We start from the raw sequence: 10914 nt of genomic DNA, 5'->3' as shown, positions 1-10914 counted from the left end.
ATCAAATTATCAATCATAACGAAAATAATAGAATTATATAACATTTTTAAATAATTAAAGAACTTGATTAATTTTTTTGTAACAATCAAGTAATTAATACGCTAAAATTAAAATTACATCCTTCAAGCAATATTATCATAACTTAATTACTTGAGAAAAACAACTCTTAATTAAATTTTATTTATTTTTTAATTGTATTTCGGATTAATCAATATTACATAGTAAGTACAACATTAACATCCGTTTTCACTTTTCAGTTTCGTTTGTTCTGGTGGTCATGGAAGCAGCCACGTCACTCCCCATCTACCTTTCTTTCTTTCTTCTCAATTCCCCTCTCTTATATTGCAAGCATTCTTACCAGCCATGAAAATGCGAGTGAAGAAGTTCATTGCGTTTTGAAGAAGCACAGAACAAAAAAAAATATGAGAAGAATCTCGAATCTTCTCTCTAAATCGAAACAACTCGCTGCATTCGCAAGCCTAGAAACCAAACTTCGCGCCAATGCGCTTCGCTCTTACTGCGATCAATCGCACCTTCGCCGCCAAAACCGTCCAGGTTCATTCCCGTTCACAGTTTTTTCCAATTTCAATTTCATTTCGGGATCATAATCCTCCACGTTCTGTAGCTTAATTGTTATCAATTAATCGTTAATTGTCTTAATATTTCAAATTTGAATCGAAGTTTCGTTTATTTCTGTGCGGGAATTGGTGTGTTATGTTTCAGGGCCGCTTGTGCAGTACAGGAGTCTAGTTGATCAAGGGAAGTTGCGGCACGATCCTTTCCAAGAGAGTGTTGCATCGGAGCTTGAGAATTTGCTTGCAAGGTTGGAGCAGTACGAGAAAGATATGGAAGAGTATCATGTATATTTGGAATTGGAATATTCTATTAGTTTTTTAATTTTTTATTTGTTGCACTAACTAGCATGTGTGCTTTTTCTAGCTGTGATTGCACTGCTTGAATTGTTTTGTTTTTGTGTTTGTGTATGTGTTTTTTGAATTTGTCCTCACTCTTGGTAGGTGAATCTAGCTAATTGGGAGAAGCAGCGGGAGAATGAGCGTCGGAGGCTTCTCATGGAGGAAGTTGAGCTGCACCAGAAGGACGAGTACTGGTGGAAGCGGTTGAACAATAAGCTTACCGAAAGGTGGGAATCCCGGTAAGGTTTGAGTTAATTTGATATGGTTTTGATTCAGCTGAAGGCTTAAACCAATGTGATTTCACTGACCCTAACAACTTAAAATCCAGCTTCTGTTTGCTTATTGCAAATTTTCTTCCATTTCTCTGTCTTGGTTAGGATATGTTGAAGCTACATGTCCTTTTTTGTGATTCAGGAAAAGACCAAAAAATATGGAGTCAGGGGTAGGGAAATGGGTATCATATCTCAAACGAGAGAAGAAGTTGGATTCACTAGTTGGTCACCGTCCAACTGCTCCTCCAGCTCCTAAAGGGCTTTACATATATGGCAATGTTGGCAGTGGTATTTACCTTACTTTTTTTTTTTGGATGTTTATGCTCTCCTATAATGCAAAATTATATTAGCCTGATTTGATTTCTAAATATGAAATGTGGACTTTTATACAGACATTAGGGTATGCCTATGTCTAAAATATAGGACATCATGCCACTATAAACTCACATATATCTTCACGAGCTGTTAATGTTGAGCTTGTAAAGCTAAGGTTTGACTCATTTAATTAATCGAGCCTAATCTCAAGCTTGAGGTTGTTTGATTAAACAAACAAGCTTGATCGAGCATTTAACAAATCGAGCTCAAATAGTTCATGAATAGCTTAGTTCATTACACCCCAAGCCATGGGTCAGCCTGGAAGAAAGAGAAACAAACAGTAAAGTAAGAAAAAAGGAAAAACAGAAGGTAAGGGGTTCCGGAATGGGAAGTGAAAGCATAAAACAGGGTAGAGCAAACCATTGCAGGCACAATGATATTGATGGCAACTGGAAAGAGAGGTGAATGATGATGCAGCAACAGTGGTTGGACCAAAATGGAGGAAAAAAGTGCCAAAACAAGAGTAGGACAATGACACTAAATCAGAGAGACACGATTTCCACAAAAAAAAGCACCAATGGAAAATGGGTCCTCTGGGAAAGCACGAAATAGGGTTGTCTCTGTGAGGCTCTAGATATCATGTTGAGAAGAAAAGAATGCAAGAGACATGACCGAATTTGTGTATCAATGCACACAGAATGGAGTATAGTATTATATAGTGTGGGTAATAATTATAGAGGAAATATTACCAAATTACAATAATTATGTAAATCCTAGAATTTCCCAATTACCATAATTAAGGGTATCTAGCAACAACCAACAATTGCCTAATTATCATAAATAAAGATATGTACAATATCTAACACTTCTCTAACTATCTGGATGCATTTCTAATGCTGAAGGGAAGACAATGCTGATGGACATGTTTTATAGTGCCACCAAAGGAATTGTAAAACATCGAAGAAGGTATCACTTTCATGAGGTGAGTCTTTTACTATGCTTTTGAGCTTTTGGTCATATTGATGTAGATTTCATCTATGGTTTTTTTTTCTGGAATGCACCATCTTACTTTAGTCTGGCCATTGATAATTATTATGAACCTGTGCTGAAAGCAATTCCTCCACTAATATGCAGGCCATGCTTAGAATTAATGAACAAATGCACAAGATATGGAAGAACCAAATAGAAGAGAAGCCTTTGCAATCGACCATTGCTGGTTGGATTATGAGTCTTCCTTTTGACACGAAAGCTAAGGAGTGGTTGGCTGCTGAAGAAAGATACAAGCAAGAGGTACAGATGAAAAACATTCTTCCTGCTGTTGCAGATATGTTTTTCCTGGATGGAGAAGAGAATGAAAAGGGAGCTAGCATTTTGTGCTTTGATGAGATACAGGTAAGGGAAAATTTGTACATTGTTATGATGAATTCCCCATATTTTTATCCCAAATAATAGTTTCCATACCACTATCCATTAATATTGATTTGATCACTTGGGGAGAGTATAATGGATTATGTTCTTATTTAATAATAAATTTGGGATTTTTGGTGAATACTGGGAATGTCCTTCCTTCATGGAGTAGTTTTTCATGATCCATCTGAAAGGATTTTGTGGCAGTGGGAAGTTTATGTAGTTTTCTACTTCCCTGGTCTATTTTCTCATGTGTAATCTGTTTGGGTTACTCGGCTACAAATATTTCCCCAAATCATATGTATACTTCAATTCCAGATCATAGTACCTACTATCTAGTATTCTAGTTAAAACTCCTATGAAGGCATTGAAGCACCACTGTTTTTAGATTGAGTTGGACCTGTTTTTTCATTCCTCCTTGACTTGTTGCTAGCATGATTGGTGAGCTACGTCTGTACTACATCACTTCTTTTTTTCATTCTACATCTTGTAGTATAGAATATGACTGTTTTGGTACTCTCAATTTCAGACTGTTGATGTATTTGCTATTGTGGCTTTATCTGGAATTCTAAGCAGATTGCTGAGTAGTGGAACTATAATTGTGGCTACCAGTAATCGAGCACCAAAGGACTTAAATGAGGTGTGTTCTTTACTAGTCAATCTTTCATAGTATGTATTGTCATTTTTACCCATTCTTCAGTTGTGTTACGGGTCAATAATTACACCGTTGGCATCCCTGATAATTTTCTGTTTTGGAGGAATCAGATCCCCTCTCAACCTAGACCAATTGGAAACAAGGCCTCATACTTGTCTTTTTGTGCAGGCTGGTATGCAAAAGGAAATATTCCAGAAACTTGTCTCCAAATTGGAAGAACATTGTGAGAAAGTATTGATAGGGAGTGAAATTGACTACCGTCGTTTTATAGCACAAAAATCAGAAAACCAGGTGAGAATTTAAGATATTTGTTATTTTCCGAATCCTTGTCTCAGCGATAAAAAAATAACTATATGCAAATATGATGTCAACTTCCTTCATAGTAGAGGAGTAGTAATCCAACAATAGCAACAACCAAGCCTTTTCCTGATTAGTTAGGATTATGACTAGTAATCTAGTATCAATACGGTTAGTGTTTTAGGGTTCATGGACAAGACACGTATGATGGGGTAACTACTAGTATGAGAAATTTATGAAGTGAGACTAAGAACTTCTCTATAAGGATAAGATGACATCAAGGTTCAACCTTGAGTCCTTACTTGTGGTTACTATGGGCATACAAAAGATTATCCTTACTTGTGGTTACTATGAGAAATTTATGAAGTGAGACTAAGAACTTCTCTATAAGGATAAGATGACATCAAGGTTCAACCTTGAGTCCTTACTTGTGGTCACTATGGGCATACAAAAGATTATCCTTAGGGAATGTGGTCAATTCTATACATGAGCTTTTAATATAGACTTTGGAACCAAAGAGTATCGCATAAGTAGGAGTAAGGGTGTATGCTTTGCAATCATAACAAGAAATAAGAGGAAAATGACTTGGAAGTAAAATTGGGAGATGTCATACCAGAAGTTCCTAAGTTTAAATATCTAAGATCAATATTACAAAAAGATGGGGAAATTAATGAGAATGTTACACATAGAATACAAGCTGAATGGTTAAAATGGAGAAAAACATCGATGGTTGTTTGTGATTGCAAATTACCTACCAAGTTCAAAAAGAAGTTTTATCATATATGTTTGACTATACCCTATGGTAGTGAATGTTGGGCTTTAAAGAAACATGAGAAAAAATGTGGGTGTAACAAAAATGAGAATGTTAATATGGATGTATGGCCACACAAGAAAGGACAAAATGCAAAATGATTGTATGCAAGAGGATATTGGTGTGGCATTGATTGAAGAAAAGATGACAATAAATCAATCAATTTAGGTGATTTGGATACGAACAAGAAAGCCATTGGAAACACCTGTAAGAACAATAGATTGCTTGGTTTTTAGTCTTGTGAAACGAGGGAGAGAAAGACCAAGAAGGATGTTGAAGGAAGTTGTTAAGAGGGATCTCATAGTAAATAATATCTCTAAGGATTTGGTCTTTAACCAAGCCCAATGGCATCATGTGATCTATGTATCAGACCTCACCTCATGAGATAAGACTTCTGTTGTTTTTATGAAAACATAGGCCATGATGGTTGATGAACTACAAATGGAAATGTGTTACTCTAGCTAGGCACCTCAATGAAAAGATTATCATTAACAGTTAACTTCACATTAACGGTTTAGTTAACCAAAATAATGCATATAACTTTATGAATTTAATGAAATTTCATTGTTAATGTGTTTTCTTCGTCAACTACAAAACTGGGATGCCGACCTTACAAACTTTGCTTTTCTAGTCTCAGAAACATATTATAAGGAGGAAAGTAACCAACTAAGGATGCTTCCATGTTTGACGTCACCAAGAAACTCATGTATAATTTTTTGTTTTTGAACAATATTCATTTCATGAAACTTGTGCTAACAGTCATCCTTTCTGTCCACCCAAGGTGTATTCTTAGAGTTACATGCTAACAAGGCATCTTATTATGCATTTTTGAAATTGGAATATATTGGAATATCAATGGGTATAGATATGTAGGTGCACTATTTCTGGCCTATTGAAAAGGAAGCAATGAATGAATTTGAGAAAAAGTGGCATGATGTTACAGGCAGATTTGGAGGAAGAATAATCTCAAACACCATCTCAGTGATGTTTGGAAGGTATCCTATTTATATTTAATTCTACTAAACAAGTATGCATAATAAGCATGGACAATATAATTTCTTTCTGTGCCAGGACACTTGAGGTTCCTCAAAGCTTTGATGGAGTTGCACGCTTCACATTTGAGTATCTCTGCGGTCGTCCGGTACATTATTTCTTTTAGTTTGGTTATTGTCTAAATTATTTTTCCAGCCAATATAATTATTAAACCTTATTGTTTGGTTTACTTTTATTTTTTACTTAAATGGCAAGTTGATATTGTGTGTTTCATTAAACTCTTCACGGCTCAAATGGGTATGAACAACTTTCAAGAGTTAGTTCATACTTCATAGATATGATGGTACATTTGATGATTAAACTCTTTGCATTCTGTGGTTTATTCTTTTTTTGGCGACCTTGTAGCAACTATTATTGCCTTGAGGTAGAGGGAATGAAAGTCTTGGAGTACAGATCTAGAATAATGTAAGACTTATTATGCTAATAATGTAGGACATAAAGGCCAAAAGTATTTAGAAGTGCTTGAAAAGAATCCTCTCAACCCTCATTGATTATGTTGAAAATATTTCAAAATCAAATCCCACAATTTTAGGTATTTCTTAAACTATAGAAATACATGTATTTACAGCATATTTCTACTCTGATTACAGCATACAATAAGTGATATTTACAGCAATAAATGATAGGAATTATTCTATAATTTTATAATAAGAAAAAAATTGAGCTTCTAAGTTTGAGTTTAAGAATGTTTAAGCTGAAGTAGGAAGGGAGGGACAAGGCCAGGTTGAGTAAAAATCTGGTAAGGGAAAGAGTACCCAGAAGACCACCATGGGTTCATGTTTAGGTGGTTGGTTGTGAGACCTTAACTATGCTTTGTTATTATTCCCTTGTTCTTTCATCATTATTTGGCTTGCATTTAAATAATCATGATTTTAAATTTTCTTCTGTGATTGTTCACATGCAAGCAGTTGTACTTGATATGCTCTCCCTCTCTCTAATTGTTTTGATTTTCAGTTGGGTGCAGCAGATTATATTGCAGTAGCTGAAAACTTTCACACGGTTTTCATATCTGACATTCCAGTAATGAGTATGCGCATCCGTGACAAGGTATTTATCAGTACAAATAAGTTCAGTTTGCCCCATATGTAGTGATAACTGCCTAATTTTTTGTTGCAAAATATATCAGAAACTTGCTTTCTTACTCTGTAAGTGTGTATCTGTATGATTTTTTCAGATATTCCTCAAACGCAATGCTTAATATTTTTATGCATTAACCTTGGCATTTCTATATAGTACACTTGTTTCTACTTTCCCTATCCTGTTTTGAGTAAAACATTTTCTACATTTCAGGCACGGAGATTTATCACCCTTATTGACGAGTTATACAATCATCATTGCTGCCTGTGTTGTTTGGCATCCTCTTCAATTGATGAATTATTTCAAGGAACTGAGGAGGGCACACTTTTTGACTTGGAAAGGTTATTTTGTCTGTTTTATGAGATATATGATGCATGAAGAGCTATGTATTACAAAGTATAATTGTTTTAGACCTGCCCTAATAAAAAAACCAAACTAATGAACCCTGCTGAGCCAGAGGCTCCTTGATTTGCAAAAGTATGGGGAAGGTCATTATATGCAGTCTTCTCCTTGCATATGCAAAGAGACATTTTTTTGGATTCAAACTCATGACCAATTGATCACCAAGGTGCAACTTTGCTGTTGTGCTAGGGCTCGCCCTCAGTGAGTGATAATTTTATTTACCTTTTTGGTCATTCCACCTTCAATACATTACATAGTAATTGATTCTGATGCTTGTTATGCCTTGTAGCCGGAAAAAAAGGGTTATGTGTGGCAAACATTCCTGTTAAATTCCCAAATCATTTTCCTGTTAATGATCTTTGATTATAATCCAAATTACTAAGCACATTGTGATAGTAACACCAACAGCTTTTTGGTGTCAATCAGATTATAACTTCTAAAACAATCTTATGTTGACCACCATCTATCCTGATATCCAAGGTTCACTTCCCATGTATTTCCAAACATGGCATAGAAGGCAGGCAGACTTAAAAATCATGAAATTTTCAAATTCCTCCTCTATTTACACTCGTTCTGTTCTTGGGGTCTTCATTCCTTTTGAATAAAGCAATACTGACATGAGGCTCATCAGCTTTGCTTTTGATAGTAATAGAGCTCCTAATTAAATGATGCATTGTTAACTGAACCTTCTCACTCCTGTTTTGGTTCCAGTTTCCAGTTTGAAACTGAGACTGAAGGTGGGAGACTTCGCCGCAATGTCTTGGCAGAAGGTAGGGTCAGCTCAGGAGGTGCCCCTTCTGGTATCACATCCATACTATCTGGTCAAGAGGAAATTTTTGCTTTTCAAAGAGCTGTAAGTTGTGACTCTTCCCTTCTTTTAGTTGCAAGTTGTGACATAATCATAATTTAGCACTATGCTCAAAATGGTTTCCCTCTAGCATTTCTTGTTCCTGACTTCAAGTGTTGTAGTGACATTTCATACATAATGAAGTTCTTTCTTTTTTCCCGTTCATGTTTGCTACCAGCTGGTGAGTGTAACTTATACTAGTTTCTCATATTTTTTTATAAGGGTGCTAAATTATAGAGCGGTTTTGTAAGTAATTCAAGGAAACATGGAAGTTACTCGTGAAATACTAACCACTTTTATTTGGTTTCTTATAGAAATCTGAAAATGTTAAAAAAAAATGTAGTTAACATAGTTGACAGGCAGTTTATACTCATTCACAGCCAACAGAGTAGCTAAATAGTGAACCATGATTTGTCTTAATAGGTGAAGTCTTGCAATTAGAAGAAAGGTAAAGAATTGTTACTTTGCAAGCTGACCATAAAGTATAAACTTTAAATGCTTTTGTAATTAGAATCATTTGCGGTCACAAGTTCGCTTTCAAGGTATGATCTGCCTCCTTTAGGATTTGCAAAAGAATTATCTTCTTTGAGGATGTTTCAGACATATTTGAAATTGTCATCCTGACCACCATCTACCCTGTCAAATATAGAGTAATGATGCTTGTACAAACTTCATCCTCAGAGTCACAGACCTTGAAGACTCTATTCTCTTTCTAGAAAAGAGTTACTGAGGTGTTATCCCATGGCTTGCTCGAGAGTTTATAAGAGGATTTGCGGGGATAATTTTTTTTTTTCAGATACCATTACAGTTTTCGAACATATGCAGCTGCATAACTTGTCAGCATACTTTACTCAGATTCATTGTGTTTTCATACAACCATTTAGTTAATTTTTGTTAGATAATCAATGCTCTCACAGATAAAATTACCCACACTCACAAGCATCGTGTGAACACAACAAAGATTACACCATAGAAAAAAATAATAACAAACAAGAGAATTTAACGTGGTTCGGCACCTCTTGCCTACGTTCATAGAACCGTCTCAAAAAAATATTTCACTATCACAAAAATGATTACAAGATTGTAACTCACTCCAAATAGTATATCACTCTACAAACTCGAGTACCTCACTCAATGATTACAAGAAATGATAACACTCTCACACAAAGACACTTTTCTTTCAAAGCTTGTTTGTTAAGTTTCTATGGAGGCGGGATCTTTGAGCTTCAATGAGGTCCTTCAATGGTGATTTTCTATCATGGAGATGCAGCGAAAGATAAAAGAGAAGAGGTGAGAGGAGACTTCATCTACTAGGGAATAAGTCATGAAAGAAGGAGTTTCGCCACCAAGAATGTGTCTTGGATAAGAAGCTTAGAGAGAATACTTCAATGGAAGAAAAGAGAGAGAGGGAGCACGAAATTAAAGGAAGAAAAGAGGGAGAGAAGTTGAACACACTCTCTTTTCATGTGTTGTTTCTCCACAAAATCTCTTCTCTATTTATAATGAAGATTACCACCAACTATAATAAATAAGTTTTCTTAGAAGTTGAAAGAAAGACAACTTTCAATACATTCATTTAACTAAGGTTTATCTAGTAAAATGTAATCTTTTACTTTGCATTTAAGTTGCTTAAACCTTAGTAATAAAAATTCAATTCCCAATATGGATGCTCCTTATCTTTTGACTTGAAACTCTAGACTTGTGACATCCCAATTTTTTTTTAAGTTTTAGCAAAATTTTGTTGTTCTGTTTTAATTCTCATTTTATAATATCAACAAATCATTGTTAAATATTTTTTTTGTAATATATCCTTAACCATTTATTATGGAGTGAGAAAATAAAAAAAATATAGATAAGAAAGAATTTAACAATATAAAAGGGAAGGTATATATTAAGAAGTCACAATAATTTTACGAAGTCTATAATATTAATTATATTTCTTGATTCTTGTGCTAAGATCTTAAAAGTCAAATAAATGGAATGGGGGTATCTTCTAAATTATTTGTACAGCTCTTGAACATAATAACATTGAGTCTTCTTTTGTAGGTATCACGCCTGATTGAAATGCAAACGCCATTATACTTGGATGGAGTCAGTAATTTCCACCCTTATTTTCAGAGGCAACATAAAAAGTTACAACAATTGTGACAGCTTATATTCTAAGTCATTAACCTGAGTTTTTTTTTTTTAATTTACTTGTAATGAAATTGTCATCTGATGCCAAATTAACTTTATATACTATTTGTGGATAATCGGCCAACATTCATGTCAATAATAAACACCATAGCTTTGACGAGTGATCAATTAGTAACAGGATTGATTTTTTATTTATTTATTTGAGGAAGACTGGTGACACTTTCTTTTTTAGACAGTGGCGGTTAGAATTTATTAAAAATCATTAATTTTAATAAATTTTGTTTTTCAATTTAATATAAATCGAGAAAGAAAAGTATTAATTGAAAAACAAAAATTACTAAAATTGATAATTTTTAATAAATCATAATCAATCACATAGAAAACATTCAAAAGAGAATGTTGTTAGCATTCAATGTTTATTACAGTTAAGTCATTAATCCACATGGAATAAAAATAAAATAATTGCCGCCATAGGAACACAGAACTGCTGCTATAAGGTCTCTAACAGATGTTAGTTCGTAAACCGACATTTCAGCTGAAAATTTCTTACACTCCTTTTCATTGTCTGTGGCGAAAAGAAAAAATTACAAATGTTTAACTACTTGATCGTTTCAGTCGAGTAAATACACGAAACGTTTTTTTTTTCTTAAGAAAGATACACGAAACATTAATTACTCCCCAAAATTAAGAGTGTTTAATTGCTATTATCTCGCCATTCTTTTAATGTT

General features: G+C 34.4%; 1 protein-coding gene across 3 annotated transcripts; it reads left to right on the top strand.

Moving 5' to 3' along the window:
* The first annotated feature begins 267 nt into the window (after positions 1–267).
* Positions 268–10354, top strand: LOC114393903 (AFG1-like ATPase). 3 transcript variants are annotated; one of them, XM_028355399.1, is made up of 14 exons: positions 268–555; positions 724–860; positions 1017–1141; positions 1329–1474; positions 2404–2483; positions 2636–2893; positions 3438–3548; positions 3732–3854; positions 5545–5666; positions 5743–5812; positions 6679–6771; positions 7015–7142; positions 7915–8056; positions 10097–10354. In XM_028355399.1, exons 1-14 carry the CDS (start codon positions 423–425, stop codon positions 10196–10198), a joined length of 1770 nt encoding a protein of 589 aa, XP_028211200.1. In that variant the 5' UTR covers positions 268–422; the 3' UTR covers positions 10199–10354. The 3 variants fall into 3 exon arrangements, with proteins under 3 accessions (XP_028211200.1, XP_028211199.1, XP_028211201.1); XM_028355398.1 differs by having other exon boundaries at positions 1017–1153; XM_028355400.1 differs by lacking the exon at positions 268–555 and having other exon boundaries at positions 724–823; positions 1017–1153.
* Positions 10355–10914: the final 560 nt, after the last annotated feature.

Source organism: Glycine soja, chromosome 17 (assembly GCF_004193775.1).
Source record: "Glycine soja cultivar W05 chromosome 17, ASM419377v2, whole genome shotgun sequence".
Lineage (NCBI taxonomy): Eukaryota > Viridiplantae > Streptophyta > Magnoliopsida > Fabales > Fabaceae > Glycine > Glycine soja.
The sequence above is the reverse complement of the archived record's forward strand: the minus strand, read 5'-3'. Positions and strand labels throughout refer to the sequence as shown.